Raw genomic sequence first — 26,270 nt, forward strand, 5'->3', positions numbered from 1 at the left:
ATGAAGGTAAGATGTTTATAGAATTGGAGAAGGGGTTGTCAACATGGGATTGAGTTTAATGCTTTGATGAATGTGATGATGGTTATGTAGGGTGTTGGATTTGGAAATCAATAACTCCATCTTGCTCCGACCGTGATCCTTGGTAGCGAGCACTTCTTCGGTTGTGAATTAACAGAGAGGTCTCCAATTCGGGTGAGCACTTCTTCGTTAAGCCTTAATCTAATGTGATTATAGCATGTTTAATCTAAGGTAGTTGTGATTGGTTATGGATGAGTAACTAGCTGTGTTGGTTGGATTATCAGATGTGTTAGTTAGAAATTGTTTATGTGGAAGAATTATGCATGTTCGATTCATGATGCTTAGTTGTTGATGGAATTAAATCGGATTGGATAAGTTGGATTGTTCATTCATGCCTTTCTTGGATCAGATTATAGATATTTAGTTTTGTCTCGTATTCTGTATTTGTAGGATTCGAGTTGGATGTGATCTTCTGGATTTATTGAAGATGGTTGACACGATCTACAGTTAAAGGCGGGTACCTCTTGACTTATCTTTTATGATATTGTCAATTGGATATGCATAGTATTTTATAGCTACATGCAATAATCATGATTGTCTTTGGTATGTCAGTTTGATATTCATAGCATGTTCTGTTTTGTCGCTTGTTAGGTATCCATGTTTATACCTCGTGATTATTGCCATGAGTACCTTAGTTCCTAGAGTAAGTGACATACCATGCTTTACTGAGGTTAGGACTAGGTTCTGAATTTTATTTCTGGCATGTGTATCTAGATTATCTGATACCTAGGTTTTTATACCATACCTGGCTTGTGTACCTATATTTGTATATCATATCTGATTGGTGTACCTCGACCTTTTTTTCTTTGGTCTGTGCATATTGTTGGTACATATGTTATGGAGGGGGATATGTTCAGGATCTAGGTTGTTATACCATAGAGGACCTGTATACCCTAGATCCGTGGATTTGACTTACTGATACTGTGGTACCCATATTATATATATATATATATATATATATATATATATATATATATGATTATGCTGATCAGTTTATGACTATGCTTAGTGTCATGCATCATGATTGCATGCTGCACGATTGTAGGCTCCACTATGGTTGAGCACATCGCCAGTTACATGTACTGCACACACCACCACTCATGGATTAGTGGTATATCGTGTGACGGCTAGCTCCGTTGGTCGGTGACTCGTGGTAGCCGTGACAGTTCCGCTCTGTTTGGCTCGCTGGAATTTAGTGTAGCAGCGGCTGTTTGGCTCCGTTGGTCGGTGACTCAGCGTGGTAGCCGGAGATCCCTCCCGCTCTGTATGGGATGAGAGCATTGAGCTCCCCATTTATGATTTGGGGTAAGAGGATAGAGTACTCGCACAAGATCCGTCCACTCGGTCACTCATCGAGAGCAGTGACGCAGTTGTTATAACTCTACCCACTCGGTCTCGCCATTTGTGTGTGAGATGGCTGACTCAGGGGTGACCGGACGCATCATTAGCATCATATGTATTGATGCATTTATTTCTTGTGATTGTGTTTTGCATTTGGTTGCTGCATTTTGGTTGGATGCATACCTGACTGCATCTGGATTATTGACACTTCGGTTTGTGACCCTTTTATGCGGATAGGAGTTCCTGGTGAGTACAACTTCCTCAGTTACCTTTCAGTTTTGCATATTCCCTATATATGATTAGGAAGTTGTATTCCATGTTTGTTGTTGTTAGATATATCTTACAACTCATGTCCATTGGTATTCGCTGAGTTGTTGAACTCACCCCCGTTGACACTATCTTTTTCAGGTACTAGGTTATTTATGGTGTCGCTTGGAGCATCCTGTCTGCTGGTCCCCACGTCACATCAGAAGACATATCTCCGCATTTTTGTTTGTTTTATCTTGGTATATGAGATGTGTGTATTTGGCTTTGTGTGTTCCGGTTTTATTTCCGGGGTATTGTGTTGTTGTGTAGTGTAAGCCTAGCCGGCTAGCAGTGTGTTTTTCGCTGTATGGGCTTGTCTTTATGTATTTTTCGCTGTGTTGGTTTTGATTTCGGCCGAGTGAGCTGATAGAAATATATATATAACTGCGTGGTTGTGGATATGTTTGTCCAGCCGTGTAGGCTGAGATTATTAACTGCGTGGTTGTGTATATATTCCAGCCGCATGTGGCTGATATATATTGTGTATACGTACAATTTGGATGTCACCAAATGGGTTGGACTGACAGTTAGATGCTTGCAAATGTTGTAAAGGAAACGTGATGATGGTACCAGCACCCACTTCTGTACAAGAAACATACTTGAAAGCTACACAACCACTGAATGATATATTTCGATAGTTTTCAGAATTGTCTCCAGTGATGACTGATGACATTTATTTTTGAGAAACATACGAGAAACATACTTGAAAGCTACAATACCATCAGAATTCAGAATTGATTTAATATTTCACATTGATATCGTCTTTAGTTTTATTGCGCAAAGCATGTTTCAGGCTGAGAGAATTGAGAGAACATCAAGCTGCCGAAGTATCAACCTTTTCTAGCTCGGTAGGAGTTAGTATCATGGGATAGTACTTGTAATGGAGCTCTCCGACATCATCACCAGAGAGCTTCTTCCATCCTTGAGGAGCTGATTGTCGATGGCAGGTCCGAATCAGTCTGGAAATATTTAGATAAGTTGATGAGATTTGCACAGGAAGTAAAAAAAAAAAGAGAACAGATGCTTAGCTTAGTCCCCCTTGAGTAGGATGTCCCCCTCTTTGTTGAGAACAACAAAGTTTGTTTATAAGATAAATAATAGCAAAGTACATGTGAATTAGTAATTTTCCACAAGGACTAGCTTGTTCATAAGGTGCATTTCCTATACGAGTTTCATAAAACTTCTTTGAAAACACAGATACAGATTTGTCATCAGTTCAACTACAAAATGGCATGCATAGCTACAATTAACCATCACACATAATTCAACAAGCTTAGAAACACAAGAAACAAGCATCATATAGACTGCCTTCTTAGCCCCTCACAAACCACGCCAAAAGCCTGAACATGCAAGAATCTTGTGTTCTGTGTTGCATCACAGAATATCAATCTGCATGATGACAATTAGAATGCTGATTAGTTATTGAAACTGACATTAAATAATGTGTTTTGACACTGACGTTTGCCTAGATGTACCTCTCTGGTCACTAGCTCCTGGTTTTTGAGAACAGAAAGAATTGAATGATTGTTGTCGTCATCATTATGTTGTTGATTGGCTGGTTGTCACAGAATGAATGACCTAACATTGTATTCAACAAAGAGCCCTATAAATAATAAATAGAGATATTTGGCTATAAATATCTATATAAAGCAAAAGTTATCTCATAGGTATCAAACAATAATCCTTTATCGCTTAAAACATAATAAATCATACTTTTCTTCTAGCCTTTGCAACTGATTTCTTCATAATTTGTTCAATCTTAGATTGTTTCCTCTTTGTGGGTGGACGACCTCGAGATCTTACTTTTAATGGAGATTGTATTGTTTTTGAACTCGATGTAGATGCTTCTTTCAAATGGTCCGCTCTTGAATGATCTATTTGAATAACAATCAATTTTTCCTTCGCATCTTTTAAGATTTCCACCAAAACAGAACAACCGTCGTCATTATTTACCCCAAGATGTTGAACCTCTTGTATCAATGAAGTGAGAATATTATACCGATGTCTTTCTCCATCACAAACATATTCATCATAAATGTTAGTGATACTTTGATAACCACGCTTAATATCTTTGCGCCATCGATCCATAATATAATTCATAGGAACCTCAATCACCTTCATTTGTATCAACACAGAGATCACATGCCTACATAAAATTCCCCGAAACTCAAAAAGATGGCATAGACACTTAACTTGACAATCTAACTCAGTATAATCTACCCTGAAAAAAGCATCTCTTATAGGGTCTCCATTTTTTCCCAACAATATTTCTACCACTTCAAATATAAAAGCAACCCCTTCTTGCCTCACTAGTGAGGTATTGCAAAACATCAACCCTCTTATCTCATCTTGGAACAACTTAAATAAGTTGTTAGTGTAGAAACTTTGAAATTGTCTTTCAATAGGATAACCAAAAATTACTGGTATCATAGAATTAAAAGAACCAAAATCCAAATTTTTTTCTTTTTCAATCTTCTTCTTCAGAGCATTATCAAACTGTTCAACAAATTGCTTCAAAGAAGTTTTCGAATGAACATATTCATCAAAAAAAGCATTCATACTTTCACTCCTTTGGGATGTGGACATACCTACCCAAAACTTATCTTTGACATACACAGGTATCCATCTATTCCGCTGTTCATACAAAGATTTCAACCAGTCATTGTTCTCTAAATTAAAAACCTCAATCATTTTCATCCAATTCTCATCACATTCATCAATACTAAGTGAGTTGTAAACAATATTCTTCAATTGTTTCTTTATCATCTTATATTGAGCATGCCCACCTAATTTTGCTGGTAATTTTTTCATTATATGCCAAAGACACAAACGATGATGAGAATCCGGAAATATCTCTTCAATAGCAATTGCCATGGCACGACACTGGTATGTGATTATGGCCTTTGGAGCACGCCCAAGCATACATGTCAGCCAATATTTGAACAACCATATGAATGTTTCTGTATCTTCACTTGATAATAATCCACATCCAAGCAAAATGGATTGACCATGATGATTCACCCCAACAAAAGGAGCAAATGACATATCATAACTATTAGTCAAATAAGTTGTATCAAAAGTCACAACATCATAAAAGTAATGATATGCAGCCCTACATCTTGCATCTGCCCAAAAAACATTTCTTATTCGAGACTCTTCATCTAAATCAAGCACATAAAAGAAGTTAGAGTTCCGACTTTGCATGCGACAAAAATAATTACTCAAGGCTTCAGCATCTCCATCCCCTAACCTCAACCTTCTAGCTTCTGAAATATAATTCCTACACTTTCTCTCATCAAATGTCAAATTCTCATAGCCTCCAGCCTCAACTACCAATGAATGAAAACTTTTACTTAAAGTAATTCCTGCTTGATCATTTAATTCAAGTTTCCTCTTTGTAGTTGAATCCAATAATTTATTACATCTAAAATGCCATGACTTTTCCTGGCTCAAGACGTGATTATGTTCAAGAGATACACTACTTATCACAAAGTTATCATCATTCCGAATAACAACATTAATCTTAGCTTTGCAATTTATCTTAGTAGAAGGTCTAGGGTACAAAGCATTTTTGGTTTGAGATATTGTTTTACCACTTTTGGCACATCAAAAATAAAATTTTTTTTGCTTTCCATCATCTCCCTTTTTACCACCTAATTTGAAAATACCAAAACCAACATTCTGAGCATATGATTTATAAAAATTACGAACTTCATCTTCAGATATAAAAGTCATGCCAATCTTAGGAATCATGACTTCATTTAAACTAGATGGAGATAGGTCTGTGCTCACATGGTCGTTGTTATCGTTTACCTCATTTGAATCACTTTTTCCTTGATCCATGATTATTTTTCACCTACATTTATTCAAAAATGGAAGGCAGGTAAGTATCCAACTACATTTATTTGTTTAAAAAATAGAAAACAGATCCAAAAAGTTAAGTATCCAAATGAAAAGTAAGGAATTCCATAAAAGAAAGAAGAACATACATCCAAACACAAAAGTTATAAGAGATGTTTGTCAGCACAGAGCTGTGCTGATATCATGTTTTATTTTAAAAAATTAATAAACCAAACACACAAAACTCTAAAACAAAAACCAAAATCCAAATAACAAATATCAACCGGATCCATTGTAATAGTCATATCACGGCAGATAGCTTATGAGCTTAGGAAGCACTAATGTTATTGCCACACAAGGGAAAACTGATGGTTGGTTATCTCCATGATACACAGGCAAACAAATTAACGTACAAAGCAAGAATCTCCATCACAATGAATTTTGAATGTACAGAACAATCCCTAATGTCAGCATAGCTCTGCAATGACATACAACAACAACAAAAAAAACACACAGGGAGAGCCGAGCAGCTAAACAGCAGGAAATCGAGCAATGTTAAGGTCCGAATAGCAGAAAATCGAATCGATTTGGACAAAAATCAGCTAAGGAAAACACCTCATACCTGGATTCAGGGCAGATTTAGGGCAGGGGAGAGGCTGAGAGAAAGGAAGGATCCAAGTCTGCCGAGCGCCGAGAGATTTAGGGCACGGAGCCGGAGAGAAAATGCGACGGCAAGAGGCGGAGCGCCGAGAGCAGAGAGCGGAGGGAAAGAGCGACGACAAGGAGGCGGAGAGAAAATGCTAGGGCAAGAGGGCCGAGAGCAGCGAGCGAAGGGAAAGAGCGACGGCACAGAGCGGGGAGAGAAAAAAACCAATTAGGGCAGGAGGGGGAGAGAAAGCGCGAGCCGGGGCGAGAAAAGAAACGAGCGGGGAGAGAAAAAAAACCAAATGTAGACTTTGACGTGTCACTGTCCACGCAGAAAGCCACATCATTCGCGGCGTAAATTCAAGATGCAGTTTCGAGATGCATATCATTTTTCTTAAAATAAATATCCATATATAACACTCATTCAAATGGACGTGGATGCTCCAGCCTCCGGGTCTCCTTAGTCACGTGACTCGGCCCCTTGCCCATGGCTTATGCCACGTGACTGAGGTCGCTGTTGGTTTCGTGGTCGAGCGAAACCCCCTTAAACGCACCTCTTCAGTTCTCCACTGCTCCAACGCACCCGTCGCCGTACACGTTATTGTGCCAATCAACTCTCGCCACATCCGTCGTTTCCCAATATTCACCTCCTAACGAATTTCCGCTGCCCTATTGACGCTCGCCTGTTCCGACCTGCGTCCGCACCATTTTAGCTCCTCTCCCGTCGTCTGCGTTTCAGATCTCGATCTCCTCCCGTCTCCGTGATCTGGAGGATTTTCTCCCCGATTGAAGTTCCAACTACATCATGGAGTCGACCTCTCCGCCTTTCGCCCTGGGGCCTCCTAGGCAGCGTCCAGGGATGGTGCCCAACGCTACCAGCGTCCCTCAAACTCCCCAGATCGGCCAACCGATGGCCTCCTCATCAATCCCGCCTCCGTTCGCGCCGACTTTCCTCGGATCCTCCCGCCCAGCCCCTACCCCTTTCGCATCCCGCCCGCCTCCACCAGGGGCCATCCCACAGGGCCCGATCGCCAGCAACGGGCCTCCAAATTCCGGATTTATTGCGCCTCGGGCCTTCCCTCCGCCTTCAGCACAGCAGGCGCCGGCTTTGGCCGCCTCGTCATCGATCAGGGCACCCCCTCCGTCTGTTGCACCTACTCAAGGTTCGGGCCTCCGGCAGTATCCTGGAAGTCCACCTTCCGGGGCTTCCATGGCAGCTGCCGCATCTCCGTTTATAGGCCCTCCAGCATCTCAACATTTTGGAAGACCGCCTACCTCCCAATCACCCTTCTCTGGTCCTCTGGCACCACAGCTTCCTTTTGCTGGACCACCGTCCTCACAACGTCCTTTGGTTGGATCGATGAACTCACAACTGCCCCTTGCCGGACCGGCTACCTCACAGTTGTCCTTTGGCGGACCGCTCACTTCGCAGTCGCCTTTTGCAGGACCACCCACTTCCCAGGCGCCCTTTGCAGGAACTCCAACTTCACAACCGCCCTTCACTGGACAGCCTACTTTGCAGCGGCCCTTCGCCAGATCGACCACCCCTCAGCCACCCTTCGCCGGGCTGCCCACCTCTCAGCAATTTGGTGGACCACCCACTCAGACATTTACCGGTCCGCCAATTTCACAGTTTGTCAGTCCACTAACCTCGCAGCCGTATTCATCTCGGCCATCTTCACCGTCGTATATGGCCACTCCATATTCACAGCCATTTTCCAAGCCTCCAACCGTGGGCACTACTTTTAGTTCTCCAGTTTGGCCATCTCAGCCAGGACAGGTAAGGGAAATTTGTCTTTTTTTTTTTTACTTCGAGTAAGAAACTTTCCTCCAATTTGAATGTAAATTGTAAATCATTTTCAGAGATTTGGATTCTTGCTTAGCTTTGTTGAACTATTAAAAAGGAGTCTCATCTATTCTATAACGAACTTGGCTGTCTAGCTGCTTAGCTTTGATTTAACTTTTGATTACTGTAGCGACAGAATTAAAGTTGTGGTTGGCTTCTTTGAATTTTCTTTTAGGTGGTTCCTTCCTTGCCTGGTAATGTGCAAGCACCTCCTAGGATGTTTGGCGTGCCACCAGGCATGCCAAGTCAACAAATTCCTCCAGTCCCACCTGCTATGGGCCATTCAGCCCTAGCAGGGCCTCAGGTCTCCACACAGTCAAAGATAGATCCAAACCAAATTCCTCGACCTTTGCCAAGTTCGTCAATCACACTATTTGAAACTCGTCAGGGAAATCAAGCAAATGTACCTCCGGTATGTATTCAAAGGTGTGATATTTGAATGTTAGGATTGTGCATCTACCTAATGCTATTGGGTTCATCTTTGGAGTTTCAAATGATGTGCATTTTCTACTTTTAGTACAACCGTGACATTTTTTCTGACAATGATGTGCATTTTCTGACTTTATTACAAACACGGATGCTTTTCTGACAATGTTATGTTTTTTAAGCCTGCAACCAGCAATTTTGTTGTTAAGGATAATGGAAATTCCAGCCCTCGTTTGATGAGGTGCACACTGAATCAGGTGCAGTTTTAGTTAATTTTTATTTAGTGATTGTGATTTTCTTTTGTTATAAATAAATTATTCTCATGACAGATTCCATGCACTGGGGACCTTCTATCTACCTCTGGTATGCCTCTCACCTTAATGGTGCAACCCTTGTCACTTCCACATCAATCGGAGGAGCCTATCCAAGTAATAATAGTATTATTATTTTTAATTTATTCATTCACCAACTAATAGTCACGACTCACAAATACAATTTATTTTTGCTGTATCAGTACATAAATAGGACCAGTGTTTTAGGAACATTCAATTTTTTTTTGAAGGAACTTGCTTAACAATTACTACTCAAAATATTAGCATTTGAAAATTGTATGGATTAACAAAATAATCCTAAGGTGTGGGGGATAGGTGGAACATTGGAAGAAAAAAGCTTTCTATTTTGAGTTGTTTATATAACTTTTTTTCACTACCATTGTGCATTCATATTGATTCCTAATCACAAATATCATAATATATAGGAGAGATCAATATAGAATCCATTAACTCATACTAATTTATGCAAATATTTTATTCATGATTATGAAGAATAGGTCAATTCCATTTGGAAGCCCACATGGATCATCAATTTGTGCCATCGAAGATAATTGACACAATAAACTATGTTAGTCCCAACATAGAGTTTAAACATTTCTTGTCATGCCCCAGGGGTGCAATTCCTTCTCACTGGAAGGTACCCCACATTCATATGTATATATATAGTATTTTCTTTATATAAAAGGAAAATTGTACAGATAAAACAATAGATGAAATAAAATGTAAATACAACGAAATAAAAAAACCAAACCCGAAATAGCAGCAGTCTAGATCTCTGAGCAACTCTATGTAAAGCTAAAACCAACTATAATATCAAAAACATACCTGCGAAACTGGAGGCGAAGGGAAGCAAACAATAAGCGTAAATGACTAAGTGGGTAATTAGGAAAGATGTGCATCAATTTAATCTTATTTAAGAAGTCAAGGAAGTAGAGTAGATCTCAATTTCTTATTATAACTTTAAGTTCTTCTTAGAGCTTTACATTTATATATAAAAGTATATTTATAATCATTTATCATTTTTATATTGAAATTTAGAATTTCAACTTTATCATCATTTGTTATCATCAATTAAGAAAACTGCTCAATTATTACTATTTAATCAACAAATATATTGTTCATCAACGGTATAATATCAGCATTGATTTGCAAATGGGACTTGCAACTAAGGGATACTGGGCTTCTGGACCGCTTGCCACAAGTGCTTTCCGATTTACCCTAGTGGCTAGTGGGAAACTTCCGTGGTGCCGGGCCGGTCACCACATGCTTGACGTTACCCAGCTTGGTTAATCAATTTTTATTTATTTATTTATTTTTTTATCAATGGTATAATATCAACATTGATAAATATCACAAATCATATGATTATCAATATGCATATATATATCATCAATAGTCTACATATGATAAATCCACTTCTAAGAAGTGAATCACTAGAGCCAATTGTGTAAAACATCATTTGACGTATGGGCTAACAACCCTCTCACCGGTGGAATGCATAATAAACATTGACCGTGGGCGAACACACTACCACAAGAACATGTGGTAGGTCCAACATTCTATTCTCGTATTAGACTAGGCTTGGAGTTTTCAGTTTTAGGATTCCATTTTATCCATTTATCACAATTATTCAATTTTCAGATCTTATCAACCTAAGTTAGCCTCATATGAAGTATGTTAATTCATTTAAGTATCATTATAGGGTTCGAGGTTAAAAGTGATAAAATAAGAAGCTACAAGTATCAACAAAAAGAAGTAGCAACAGATAGGAAGGTCAAACAAAGCTAAAGACAGGACTTTACTAAGTCATAACCAACTTTAAAAGCCTTCTTAGGACAATTATTCTTTTTCCACATGGAGAGTGGATAAATCATTGTAGCAAAAGGTGATTACACTCACCCTAGGCGCCCCTTACAGCCCGCCCCCAGGTTATGTGAAGGGAGGTAAATCACAAAGTTAGCTTATAGCCGATCGTTACATGGCTAGGGTAGGAGAGATTTTACAAGTGGATAAATTATGCATCAATACTAGGTTGTGTTCAAATTAAAATATTGATTGATTTTCAATCACTTTTGAATCTCGTTGGCTTTTAATTGGGTTATCCATTTTGGCTTTCAGTTGACTTCAATAATTTTTATTATGAACAGTTAAGTTCCTAGCCTTGCTTGGTTAAGTCCCTAGATCCAAGGTTTAAAATATTGACCCATGCCGAGGTTTCAGTCCCAGACCGGAACAATACGGTTCGGTATCGTATCGTGCGGTGTCAATACGGTTTCGGTATTTTTTTATTTATATATAGTAATTATTAGATCAATATATTTATTGTATATAATTTAAAAATAAATTGTATATTGATTTTATATAAGCTTTATTATTAAACAACTTAATATTGTTAACAAATAATTAAATACAATTTTCTTTAAAGAAAATTAATCTATCAATAACACAAATTAAAATTGGTACATAACTTTTATAGTTATCCAATGTCCAGATTAAATAATCATAATTATATAAATTAATTTAAAATACTATTTTATATATAATAATTATATAAATTAACTATTTATTTATTTATTTAATAATTTAAATAATATATATTTAAAATAGTAAAAAAATTACAATATCAATTAAACATTAAAATAGTAAAAAAATATCAGAATATAAAATTGATTTATTATATTTTTTATAAATTTTTTAGAATTTTTTAAAGTTTTTTTTAGAATTTATAAATAAAATTAAAAACATAAAAAACAGTTTCAGAATATTATTTAATAAAATTTATAAATTTTTTAGAATTTTAAATATATATTTTATATTTTATTGAGATAATTTAATTTGGATTTATGAAAGTCTCTTTAAAATATCACATTTGTGAATGAGAATGAGAATGAGAATTGTTTGATTTATTAAAGGAATATTAGTTTTGCAGAGTAACCCTCCCCGACGAGTTTTGCAAAGTAACCCTCCCCGACGCCCGCGACGCCCGTGTGCACGCGACGGCGCTGGAGGTGTCCGGCGACACCTCCGGTGGCACCGGAAATGTCCGGCGACGCTTCTAGTGGCGCTGGAAGCGTCTTGCGCTTTGCCATCGTGTCGCGACGCCTTGCAGATGCCATCACCCGCGATGCAGACGCCCAACGGATGCCTCCGACGACGTCGGAGGCGTCCGGCAACGCCCTCGGCGGCATCGAAAGAGTCCGGCGATGCCTCCCTGCTACTCAAGACGCACGTGCGTGACATGCCAGTTTTGGTTTGTCGACGGAACGATAAAAATCGTCCGTGCCGGGCGGCACGGAACGGTATTTCAATCGCTGCCTAGATCATCATAAACTTCATCTTTTTAAAATATCTTTCTTGAAATTGTCATCAACTTTTGTCTAACCTTCATCACGTTATAAAGCTTCTTAGTCATGACTCTAGTATTGGTCTTCAACTTCAACATTATCAAGTGTCCTAGTTAGCTTTTCCTTTATGTAGTGATATTTTTCTACTTTATGTAACACACAAGGTTCAAAATCTCAAGCCATGATGTTACTTTGATATTGCGCTGACATTTCAATGTATGGTGCCGGTGATGAATTTGAAATGGAAGGAGTAAATAGATTAAGAAGAAAAAGAAAAAAAAAAGCAAAAAGACAACTATTCATATCTGGTTAATTTCAGTCTTTGCTTTTCATCTGGAATGCTACCATTTTGACATTATTTTGTATAGAGACAAATTACACAAAATAAATAACAATCTTATCTCAATTTTAGCATGCAAAGTAGACCCGACCCCGGGCCGGGTTTGGCCCGGACCCGGCCCGGGTCTGGCCCGGACCCGGCCCGGGCCCGTAACCGGGTCAAGCGGGCGGTTGCTGACCCGGTTGGGTCGAGCCGAATCGCCGATTCGTTAGTTCGATTCGGGTCAAATCTGGCGAACCGCGGTTAACCGTTGAACCGGGTTCACCGAAATTTTTAACGGCGAACCGCTAACCGGGCGGTTCGTAGCCGATGGGAGGGTTTTTGGGTTTTTTTTTTTTGGATCATTTGACCGATTTTTGATCAATGGCTATGATTTAGTGTCCATACTATCAAAACTCTATAAATAGAGAGCTCATTTCATCATTTTCACACACGTCTTCTACTCTTAATCTCATTTTCGTATTCTCTAATCTCTACACTGCTTTCGATTTTCAATTCTGATGGAAGGAGGCATGAGGTACATCATCTCGAGTTCGGAGGAAACTAAATAATGAATCTGGAGGAGGACCCAACATTCATCCAGTGATGATGAGATCGGCATCTTGAATCCGACACCAAACACAAGGAAGTACCGATTCAATTACTTCTAAGGTTCGGAACTTCCTCCTCTAAAGTCTTATTTTTACTAAACATTTTGAGTCACTCTTCCGTCGGGAGAAATCGTGCAAAATGTAATGCAATGCTTCCTACAAATTCCAAGCTGGCGGCTATGGGTCGTTGAAACGACATGTAGAAACGAAGCACCCGACGGAATATGGACTCGACCGTTCTCAAACACAATTATCAAGATTTTCTTCAACTAGCGGTAGTACCGATTCCGGTTTATTTTTATATTCGGATAATAAATTAAGAGAATCATTAGCTAAATTTGTTTCCGTAGAACATCTTTCTTTTAGTTTTGGATCTAAATGCACATTTGAAGATTTTGTAAAGAATCTCTTAATCCACGTGCTAAACGTGTTCCTAGGACTACACTTACTCGTATAATTAAAAATTAGTAAAACAAGGAAAAAGAATTTAATTGATGAATTTAGTAAATTAGATAATAAAGTTTCTTTATGTTCCGATATTTGGAGTGATCATTGGCAAACACATTCGTATATGGGTGTGACTTGCCATTGGATCGATAACTCTTGGAACCTCCAAAAAAGATTATTAGCTTATAGAGTTTTTGATGAATCACATAATGCTCATAATATCGCACAATTATTATGTTTAATTTTAGAAGAATATGGTTTAACTCATAAAATATTTTCAATATCATTAGATAATGCTAGTTCTAATACCGCTTGTATAGATGATCTAAAATTTGTTTGTCAACCTATTATTGGAGGTTTATTTTTTCATATTCGTTGTGTATGCCATGTTTTAAATTTATGTGTTCAAGATGGTTTAAAAATTTTAGAAAGTTATATTAAACCAATTAGAATTGTAATTTCTTATTTATGGTCTCATCCATCTATAATGAAACAATAGGGTAGGTTTTGTAAAATTAATGGAATGAGACCTAAAAAATTTCCACGTGATGTACCAACACGTTGGAATTCAACATACCAATTATTACAAGATTCATTTCAATATAAAGAATTATTATGTTCATTTTTTGCACAAAACACTAATACTAATATATATTTATTTTCACAACAATGGAATATTTGTAGTAGTATTTGTGAAATTTTAAAAGTATTTAATGATGCAACCGAACAACTTTCCGGTGTTTATTATCCCACTGCTCAATTAGTTTTAGAAAATTTTTCTAATATAATATTAGTTTTAAATGAACATATTAATAATGAATCTTTATCTCCTTGCATCTTAGCTATGAAAACTAAATGGGAAAAATATTTTTATTTAATTCCTGAAATTTATTTAATTGCATTTGCTTTAGATCCTAGATTTAAATTAGAAGTTTTACAAGAAATGTTAACTTTATATTATGACGCTTTAATTCCAATTAAAGATTCTTCTTCCCCTGATCCAGTTAATATTATATATAATGTTAGAATTTATTTATATGATATTTATAATCAATATTATGCAAAATATGGAACACAAATTAATATTTCAGAATTCAACAAACTACTAGTAGTAATTTAAAACTTACAAAAGCACAACTCTTATTAAAAGAACTGACAAAACGTCCACGAGGATCCTCAAGTTCCACAGGAACTTGAGAATTATTTTACGACTTCTTTTGATTTTAATGAAGCAGATAGCGAAAACTTCAATATCTTAAAGTGGTGGTCACGAAGGCTCAAAGCTTTCCCGTCTTCTCCGTGATCGCAAAGAAATTTTAGCTCGTCCAGTGAGCAGACGTTCAGTGCCGATGGCAACATATTAGATGAACGACGATCAACTTTGTCTCCCGACTCATTGGAAGCCCAAGCATTACTGGACGATTGGACCAGAGCGGAGAAAAGAATCCAAGGAATGCAACTTTCAGATGACGAAGTTGAAGATTTTGATACTGAAGGAACAAATACGACAGGAACAGGAAATGGAAGTGAATGAAAATGTAAAAGGATAAAAATGAAAAAGAACTACGTGGGCTTTGATTCCCCTAAAGGGATACGTAGGCAACTTAAATAAGTGCAAGCCCTTTTTTCAATAAATTTTAATTTCTAATTTTTAATGTTTAATTTTTAATTTTTAATTTTTTTTAACATATTAATCTTGAACCGTGACGAACCGTGAACCGAACCGTGAACCGGCGGTTCTGAACCGTGAACCGTAACCGTCTTGGGCGGTTAAGGTTAAGGGTCGACCTGCCTGGAACCGTCGAACCGGCGGTTCCGAACCGTCGAACCGTCGGTTCCGAACCGTGGTCAGGTCTAATGCAAAGGGATGACAAAGTATAAACATGAAATGATGCTTGCTGATATTATTAACACACCGACATGTAAGATATTGTCACAGGATTAAGTAGTACGAGTTTTAGTAATTTATTGGAACTGAGTAGCATTGAGTTTTAATTAATTATCAGAATGATACATTTTGACCGTTTTACGTAACATGATACGAGATTTTTCCATGCTTGACATAGTTAATGTTTATGCTCTATCTTAAGGGGCATTCTTAGAATTATATGTGATATTATTATATATATAGATAAAAAGCTTGGCATAGGGAGTATTTATGCTGTAGCTTAAGGTTAGAGTGATGGGCATGGTTGGAAAATTTGGTCAATTCTATGAGGATCAGTCAAATTGGATCAAGATCAACATTGGATAATTCAATTCCAACTGATTTCTTGGTCAAGTATTTGAGAAATCCTTGTATGTTTTAAAGAAATCAATCTTAATAATGAAATTGCAGTATAAATCGATGAAATGAGGTAAAATTAGTGGGAATGAGGGACAAGATGAACAAAATTGTTGATTTTGCTGGTCGACTTGGGAATCTTCCACTAGCGATGACAATAACATCCATGAGAGCTGTCGAAGCGCTGAGAACTAGCACTTTGTGAGCATGACTTCTAAACCATGGAAATTGAATGCGCCCAAGGATTGTTGCCATGTAGTATCTACGAGGAGGAGAAGCGAACATGTATTTCCTTTCTATGGCTTTTAATTTTAATAACTATTAATATGTATAATATTTTTATGGTAGTTAATTTCTTTACTTTATTTGTGCAGTAATCAATTATTAATAACCTATTAGCCCATTAGTCTATTCTCGTTTAATAAATTCAAATTAAGTTAATTAAAACTTATTTAATTTTATATAATTTAAATCATACATATTTCAATTGTATCATTTAATTAAATCAGATTTAATTAAATAATTTGATCAATTTGTTAATGTAATTTGATGAAACAAGATTCAAGTGGACAAGAAAGATTTTAATTTAGTTTACTGAATGCTCTAAGATTTAATTTATTTTAGGTTTTTCAAATTAAATATAAGACACATCATTCTTTTGTTATTTATTTATTAATATCGTTATTATATCTTTCCATTTATGATTATTTTATTTTTTTTACATTTTTTACCAATTCCACCTATCCAATTGATCCGATGTGGCCGATATCTAACTTTAGAACTTCTGATACTATTGTTATAACAATGTGGCTTACATATAAAAGTTAGATGATGACTGATAACATGTTCCCATTGTCCAAAAAAAAAAAAAAAAATCAACAACACGTAACTAATTGTTAATCTGAAATTGTTGAAATTGTTGAAATTGTTTATGCTTCCTTGACAAACAAAGTAATATCAAATATGTCTCTTTGTACCTTTGGCAGTTCTGAAATCCCTTTCTATCATGTCTTTTGTAGTTAATTTCCCTCAGTTAGTGCTAATGCCTTATTCTGCCATAATTTTAATTTCTAATTCATCTAAATGGATTTCACATCTGTTTTTTAAAAATAATTTCACCTTTCTGGAAAATGCAGGTTGTCGACTTTGGTGAAAGTGGACCTATTCGGTGTTCTAGATGCAAAAGTTATATAAATGCTTTCATGAGGTTCACTGATCATGGGCAAAAATTTATTTGCAATTTATGTGGTGAGTAATTTACGCTTAGTTTGGAATCACATGCATCTCATTTAAACTCTTCAGATTCTTTATCTTTTTTCCTTAGTTGTTTTAAACACCAGCATGGTCTGGCCAGTTCTTTATCTTTTAACCAAGAACATTCTATTTTGAATCATGAAGAAAGCCCGAATTTAAAAAATTGGCCAAACACACTAAAACCTGCCTGAACCAGCCATAATCACAAGCCAATTTTCACAGATAATTGTAAAAATCTTTTTGTTACCTCAAGAAAGAAGAAACTCCTATCCTAAAAAAAAACACAGTGAATTAATAGATTCATAACAATTCAAAATGTTAATTTCAGATATATACAACAACCAAGCCTTATCCCACTAGGGGGGGTTGGCTATATGAATCCTTTTACGCCGTTGAGCTCTATTTCCAACTATATCATCATCTATATTTAAATAAAGTTCAAATCTTTTTTTTTTTTTATCTTTTTCTTCCTCGTTTGATATGTGTGTTTGTCATAGTTTCACATCGCTTAACTGGAATATTTATTGGTCATCTAAGTACATGCCCGTACCATCTTAAAAGTGTTTCGGAGTTTTTCCTCAATAGATGCAACTCCGACTTTTTCTCTAATGCTCTCATTTCTTATTCTGTCCATTTTCGTATGTTCACACATCCACCTTAACATCCTCATCTCTGTAACTCTTATTTTCTGTTCATGTGCTCGAGTCATAGCGCAACATTCAACTCCACATAACATACCACGTCTAACTACAGTTTTGTAGAATTTTCCTTTAAGTTTTAGAGGTACTTTACGGTCACATAAAACACTCGACGCTCTTCTCCATTTCAACCATCTTGCTTGTATTCTATGTAAGACATCTCTCTCAATTCCTCCATTTTGTAAAAATGATCCTAAATATCTAAACTTCAAGGTTTCGGGCAACTCGTCGTCTCCTATCTTAACAATTGTCTCATTATATTTAATATTGCTAAACTTAAATTCTATATATTCTGTCTTTAGTTTACTAAGCCTGAAACTTTTCCCTTCTAGTGTTTCCCGTAAGTTTCTATAAAAAAATTAGTTTAGCATTTATTCCTTTATGTGTTTCATCTACCAAAATAATATCATCTACAAACAACATGCATCACGATACTGTCTTGAATATGTGTAGTGTGTTCGTCCATAATTAGTGTAAAAAGATAGAGACTTAGAGCTGATCCTTGATGTAACCATATTTTTATTGAAACTGCTTCAGTTACTCTGCCTGAAGTCTTTACTCTAGTCGTTATATCTTCGTACATATCCTTAATTAGTTCTATATATGTTACGCTAACCTCTCTTTTCTAGAATTCTCCATGGATTCTATCATAAACTTTTTGTCAATGAATACCATGTATAGATATCATTTTTGCTTTCGATATTTTTCAATTAATTGTCTAAGATGTATAACTTCTATTGTCGACTTTCCAAACATGAACCCAAATTGATTTTCGGTTACCGTGATTACCTTCCTTAATCTTTTTTCTATTACTTTTTCCCAAAATTTCATAGTATGACTTATTGGTTTAATACTCCTATAGTTTGCACAATTTTGTATGTCTCCCATGTTCTTATATAAGGGAACTAGAGTACTTATCCTCATCAAACATTTTTTTCGTTTTCAATATCATGTTAAATAATTTTGTAAGTCATTCAATACCTTATTTCCCTAGGCACTTTCATACCTCTATCGGAATATCATCTGGTCCAACAATTTTTCTATTGTGCATCCCATTTAAAGCTTGTTCTACTAAGTTTGAACTTTACGATAAAAATTTAAATTTTTATGCTCATTTGACCTATTTAAATTAGCTAAGTTAAGTTGATCACCTAAACCTTTATTAAAAAGTTGATGAAAATACTTCTTCTATCGCTTTTTTATTTCTCTCTCATTTACTTAGTATCCTATTATATTCATCTTTAATATATTTTATTTGGATAAGATCTCTTTTCTTCTTTTCTCCCACTTTAGCTATTCTATAAATGTCTCTTTCCCCTTCTTTTGTATCCAATTTTTGATATAATCGTTCAAAAGCTTCATTCTTTACTTCATTTACTACTCTCTTAGCTTCTTTCTTGGTTATTGTATATTTTTTTAGGTTTTTCTCATTCTTACAAATATATTTTGATATAATTCCCTATAAGCTATTTATTTTTCCTACACTTTCTCTTATATTTTCTCATTCCACTACCAAGATTCTTTACTTAATGATGCATGTCCTTTGACTCATCGAGTTCACTCTTAGCTATTATTTTCAACTTTAATACCATTTTATCCCATGTTATATTAGAATCACCATATATTTCACCTAATGCTTGTACTCATACCTTCTTTTTGAATATTTTTTGTTTCCTATCATTTAACTTCCACCACTTAATTCTAGGAGTTGTATATATTTTTTTTCTATTGATATTATGCTTGAAGCGTATATCCAACACTACTAACCTATGTTGGGTAGTTAAGCTTTCTCCAGGGATGACCTTGCAATCTTTACAAATCTTTCTATTCTTCTTCCTAACCATAAGAAAGTCAATTTGTGATTTATTATTCCCATTTTTTAACGTGACTAAGTGTTCTTTTCTTTTAAAAAAAACGTATTAGCTAATATAAGGTCATATGCTATCGCAAAATCTAATATAGTTTTCCCTTCCTCATTTCTTGTTCCAAACCCATAACCCCCATGTACCTTCTCATATTCCTCATTTTTTCAATCCGACATACCCATTTAGATCACCTCTTATTAAAATCATCTCATTTGGCATAATGTTTTGTAATATTTCATCCAAGTCATCCCAAAACCTTGATTTGGTAACTTCATCTAATCCTACTTGCGGTGCATATACGCTAATTATGTTCATAGTTTCTTTCACCACTATTATCTAAGGGTTATAATTCTATCCCCTTTTCTAACTACTCCTATAACCTCATCCTTTAATGAACTATCTACAACAATAGCCACTTCATTTCTTGCATTAGTCTTTCCTGTGTATCATAATTTAAAACCCGAGTTCTCTAGCAGTTTTGCCTTCTCGCCTACCCATTTTATCTCTTGTACACACAACATACTAATTCTTCTCCTAATCATCGTAGCTACTACTTCCATTGATTTACGAGGGTTCCTATGTTTCATGTTTCAAATCTTATATTATTAATTTTCCTATCATATTTGTTCTTATCCAACCCATGGTGTAAGAACTCTTGCCTATTTAACACTACACTCAAGTTCTCATGGAGATGTAGCGGTCCTTGCCGATACGTTACAGTTGGTAACGCGAACTCTTGCATATTTAACACTACACTTGAGTTCTGGAGATGTAGCGGTTCTTGCCGAGAGGTTACAGTCGGACCCTACAATGCATTCCTTCCGAGGAAAAACCTAGCATTAGCACAATAATTTAATAGTTCCATTCATTGAATATTTGTCATAGTTTTAACATTGGCTGACAACCTAACACAACCCTCCTCCTTAATCTGGGCTTGGGACTGACCATGACTAGGTTGTCACGAGCGGAGTTTAATTTCAGATTTATGACAGACCAAAACATCCAACACTAGATCTTAAAAAACAACACGCCAAATTTTGACCCATTTAAATCCATATATGATGTAGTCTTTGGACATTGAAGATATGGGATCTCTTTTAATCTTTGTAACATTGAAGAGAGAGAGTGAGATACATCCTAGAATTTGGATTGTGAGGAAGAACGCATTGTATTGTGGCTTATGAAAGAGATAAAGAGAGAAAAAGGACATAGATGTGAGGTGATGAATCTTCAAAAGAGAGAGGCATAATTTGGATTAAGAGGAAGAATGTTTTGTATATCCTGTCGTAAAAAGAGATAAAAGGTACATAGAGAGGTGAAATAATGAATCTAAAATAGAGGGGGAAGAGAGAAAGAGGGGTGGAGAGATGGAGACATTATTTTAGAGTTTTGGAGAAAAAGGGATGACAACACTGCAAATTCTGCCTGATGCAAATTCTCCGACAACAATTAGATAAATGGCATTCGAGCCATGATTTATGCTATCTATGCTTGAACTAGGAACCCAATATACTTGCTACCTTTCTAATTTATTATAGAAATCCAAAATTTATGATTGGACATGCAAAATAAAAATTCTCTTGGTTAAAAGGAAGGGATGATCATGATATATGTAATATTCAGCCATCCATTTTAAATGCATATTCCATTTTTGTGCAGCAGGGTTATGTAAACCTGCAATTGTCAACTGGTTAAACCAGTTAGGTTTTTAAAATATTGGTTTTCCTCAGCTTTAGCCTTTTTTGTGGTTGTCTTTTTTGTGCACTTCAGTGCATCTTTATTGTATTCATCTTTAGTTGTTTAATTTTTTGGTACAAATCTTTTGCAGGTTTTACCAATGAAACTCCACGGGACTACTACTGTAATCTTGGGCCAGATGGTAGGCGTCGTGATGCAGATGAAAGGCCTGAACTTTGCAAAGGAACAGTTGAATTTGTTGCTACGAAAGAATACATGGTTTGTTAATTCTCAGCTGTTTTATATTGTGTTGCTCTTGAAAAATAGGGAACAAATAGGAATGACAGTGTTGATTCTCATTGTGTTTTGTGGATAAAATCATACTATTCTCATTTGTGTTCCTCTCATGGAATGGAATGGGATTCCTCGTCACTAGTTCTAATTTAACTTCTTCACTTGGAACCTTTTCTGAATTCAAAATAGCTCGAGAGGTGACAGGATCCTCCTATGCTTGTATCAGGGAAGAATTGCTCTAGTCGATTCCTTGATATTATGGTATTTCTTGAGGATGAGATGTGAAAAATGAGATGGATTTGGAGACTAATGATTCTTTGTATTTGTATGTGATTGCTCTAATGTGTTGAGTGATACACAACATCCCCAAACCGAGTTGCCAACTTCTTGGTCTGACTTTGTTCGATGGACTTTTGAGTGGCGAACTTATAATTAACATAAAGAATTCATTGATTCTGAAGGAGATCCATTGGTGCTTCCTTCACTATTGGGCTTTGGAGTAGGCAACCATGTCAAGACTCATAAACAAGAAAGTAACTATTGAAACTAATGCACATTACTTAAAATGAAATACAGACAAGGTAAGGCAAAGATGGTTGCTAGTAGTACAAATTCTCAAGATTTTTTTTTAGCAAAAGAGCAAAGAAGTTGGTGTTGTATATGCTCTTATAATAAAAGAAGGCAAGGAAGAAATTGCTGCTAAGGCTTTGGTAGTTCCCTTAGAAATCACTATATTATTGATTTTTTTTTTGATGCGTCGATAAGAATTACCAAGTGATCTTCCACCAATGTGTAAAATTCATATCATGTCAGACTTTATATCAGGCTCACAATTGCCCAATCTACCAACCAATTGAATGAATCCAAGTGACCTCGTGACTGTATCTGCTAAGGCTACACCCTTCTTTTTGCTTTTATGGGCATTTTACCGGTGCACAATGAGAAATTTCTATATAACGGCTATTTCATAGAAAAAAATCATGTGCTCAATAATTAGTTAAACTTGAGTATCTAAGCCTTTATCTGGTTTCAGGTTCGTGATCCCATGCCTGCTGTCTTCTTTTTTCTCATTGATGTTTCACTGAATGCTGTACAAACTGGTGCAACTGCTGCAGCTTGCAGTGCAATCAGTCAGTCTCTGGCGGATCTTCCTGTAAGTTCTGATTCGTTTGGCTATTTCTTTTGTATGCCTTATGTAACTACACTTTGGTAGCACATTGGCGGATGGTTTAGAAAACAGTTCAGTTTTGAAGAATGTATGTGGAGTTTATTTTATCCTCATTAACTGCCTAGACTTTGCCATTTCTGTATTTTGGTTCGTTATTTCATTGGGAAAGACATAATTGTTTCATACGATATTTGGTCCTGGAGTTGATATTTTGCTCCTGTTTAGCATACACATTTATACAACATGATATCCATCTTGAAGTAGAAGATTACATTACCAAATAAGTTTTCCATGCTTTTCTTATATTAAAAAAAGAAAGTTACAGAACATCTGAAGGCTAAAAATTTTAAAGGAAAGGAAGACATATATTCTATATATAATAGAAATTTGATTCTACACGATATATACACAAATATGTAGATATTAATGGAAAGGTAGATAATATAGACATTGTCTTTTTCTGAACTTATGAAGATCCTTCTTTCATTAAGAGGTTTCTCACATGATAGCTGCATTGTTTATCGGTAGAAATAAGTTTTAGGATCATTGATGCATGACTATATCATTGTGAGCACAGAGGTAATAGTTATACTAGATAGCTTACTGAATCCTCTTTTAAAAACATACATTGTTGCTCATATGCTGTGTCACCAAGGAGGTGCAATTTCGAGTATCACTTGGTTGCCCTTTAGGTTTACTAATTAGTATTTTCAACCATTTCCTATATATTTGTCATCTAAAATTGCACTGAGTTGTCTTTTGACTTTATTAATTGGAATTTTGAACAAAAAGTTAAAATACACTTCTTGAACCATTATATAATTGGCATTTATTTTACTCAAATATATATAATTAAGAAGCAAATTTAATATTCACTGACCTAGAAAAAACTTATGACACTTCCACTTCCATGGGAATTTATGTTGAGAATTTTAGAAAAGAAAAGTATTGGTGTAGCCAAGGTTTAAAATTTCGACATGTGCCAAGGTTTCGGTCCTGAACTGGAACGATACGATTTCGGTACCGTATCGTGCCGTGCTTATAATTTCGGTATTCTTTAAATATAAAATATATTAATTAAAAAATAAAATATTTAAGATAAATATTTTAAAAATAAACAATATAAAAAATAACCTTTAAAAAAAGGAAAAGATATGAAAATAGATAAATAAATAAATTTTTTTATTATAATTTTTAAATTAAAATAAATGAAATATAAAATTAATTAGATAATTTTATTAGGGTTTAATAAAGTCTCTTTAGATTATCTCCATCATAGCTGGAAGTTGATTAAAATAATTAACCTAAGTTTAATTAAAAAAAATCCGAAATCCGACACCACTCGCGAGCTCACGTGACTTTGATGCTGTCGCGGGGTTGTGCGACCCCTAAGCCATGGCCACAGGGATCGCGTGACTCCTCCGGCGTGTCTGCGGTGGTCGTGCGACCCTTTTGTAGCGGTCGCAGGGTCGTGCGATGCCTCCGCGACGACAGCGGAAATGTTATGCGACCCCTCCGTTGCTGTTGCGGGGTCGAGAGACCCCTTTGCTTCGGCCATGGGGTCGCGCAACACGCCGTAGCCATTGCGGGTCTGGTGTCGGGGTCGTGCTGGTGCCGGTCGCCGAGCGGAACGAGATGTTTCGCTCGTTTTGACTGTCTCGACACGATACTTTAAACCATGAGTGTAGCATATATTGAAAAAATTAAGGATATGTATGAGATATAATGACAAACATGAAGACTCTAGGTGCATTAATCGAAGTTTTTTCTATAAAGATAGAGTTACATTAAGGATCAGTTATGAGTCCATACTTTTTTACACTAGTCATGGATGAACTCACTAAACACGTCTAAGACCATGGTTTAAAATCTTGTGCCAAGCCACCTAGTATGGGTGAAATATTTTGATCTACCCCCAATTGGCATCGACACACCCGAGGTTCCGAGGCTCCATGGTTGTTGCGGAGGAGTCACGCGATCCCCGCGGCCATTGCGGAAGCATAGCTCGACGATTGTGTCGTGCGAACCCCGTGGTCATGGTGGTTACGTTGCACAACCCCCGCGGTACAGAAGGCACAGAAGGCGAAATTAGCTTTTAATTAAATAAACTAATGTTAATAATTCCAATCAACTCATAACTAAAATAGGGATAATTTAAATAGGCGTAATTAACCCTAATAAAATTTTCCCATATTATATATATATATATATATATATATATTGTATTTTTTTAAATATTTAGATTAAATTTTTATTTTTAATTAATATATTTTATATTTTAAAATACTGAAACTATATCAGCATGACACAAAATGGTATCAAAACTGTATCGTTCTAGTCCTCAAATATTGTCACGGTCAAGATAATGCATATTATTTGCAGATGACATTGATTTAGTCGATGAGACATGTGAAGGGTTAAATGCTAAGCTTGAATTTTAGCTAAAAACATTGAAAAACTATTGTTAAGATATGAGATGTCGAGAGGTTTAGGTAGCCAGGATCATTTTTGTAAAAGGATGGGGTGGGTTGATAGAGTTGTTTTACATAAGACACAAGCATGATTATTGAAATGGAGGAGGGTGTCAGCCGCCCTTTGTGATCACAAGGTACCTTTAAACCTTAAAGAGAAGTTTTATCAAATGACGATTAGACTTGCTATGTTATATGAATTATGTGTTAGGCTATGGAACATATGATATTGAATGTTTGGCTATGATACAAGCAAAAGATGAGAGTTGCAGACATAAGAATGTTCAATTGAATATGTAGACATGAGAATGGATAGATAAGAAATGAAAATATTAAAGAGAAAATTGAGGTTGCACTTATTGAGGAAAAATTATGAGAGACACATTTAAGATGATATGAACACATACTTAGACGCCACATATGTTCCTGTTAGGCCATGTAAGAACTTGACAAATAAACACATTAATAGAGGAAGAGGGAGACCAAAGAAGATTTGGTTAACAATGATTAAATATGATAGAATTCATTTAATATAGATTATGATATTGTAGGGGATTAAGTCGGCGTAGAAGGATCCATATAGCCGATCCCACTTAGTGGGATAAAAACTTTGATTGTTAATCTTAGATATAATTAAGTGAAAATTTTCACCATAAAACTTTAATTATTTTATTCATGAATGTAACCAATGAATCTCAAACTTCAAATTTTCATCAAATATAGGTGACACTTGAGTTTAATACACTTGTTTTTTTTTTCATAAAATGAAACAGATAAGTAGGTATTTGCATTGTTTGTTGTATCGGTCCATCTTCAACAAATATGCATCCTCTATAATCACAATGACATGGCAGTAGAACATAAAATTTACCTTGAGGGCTTTCCACCTTAGACAAGAACCTCGTTTGTTTTATGATTTTATTTTATTTTTTATTGATCTATATTTATCTTTATTTTATTCCTAGAACATTTTAATTTGGCATCCCTTTTATATGCTTTTAATTTGATCCAATAGTTTAAACTT

At 35.9% G+C, this 26,270-nt stretch overlaps 1 protein-coding gene across 1 annotated transcript in view; it reads left to right on the forward strand.

Moving 5' to 3' along the window:
- Positions 1–6,820: 6,820 nt before the first annotated feature.
- LOC121978185 (protein transport protein Sec24-like At4g32640) overlaps positions 6,821–26,270 on the forward strand; it is a 72,578-nt gene continuing 53,128 nt past the window's right edge. The window contains exons 1-7 of the mRNA XM_042530561.1: positions 6,821–7,990; positions 8,232–8,468; positions 8,665–8,739; positions 8,812–8,910; positions 16,956–17,067; positions 21,465–21,592; positions 22,641–22,760. Of these exons, the coding sequence (XP_042386495.1) occupies positions 7,016–7,990; positions 8,232–8,468; positions 8,665–8,739; positions 8,812–8,910; positions 16,956–17,067; positions 21,465–21,592; positions 22,641–22,760 (1,746 nt within the window). The 5' untranslated portion in view covers positions 6,821–7,015. The remainder of the gene's footprint in view (positions 7,991–8,231; positions 8,469–8,664; positions 8,740–8,811; positions 8,911–16,955; positions 17,068–21,464; positions 21,593–22,640; positions 22,761–26,270) is intronic.

This window comes from Zingiber officinale, chromosome 4B (assembly GCF_018446385.1).
Source record: "Zingiber officinale cultivar Zhangliang chromosome 4B, Zo_v1.1, whole genome shotgun sequence".
NCBI classification, from domain to species: Eukaryota; Viridiplantae; Streptophyta; class Magnoliopsida; order Zingiberales; family Zingiberaceae; genus Zingiber; species Zingiber officinale.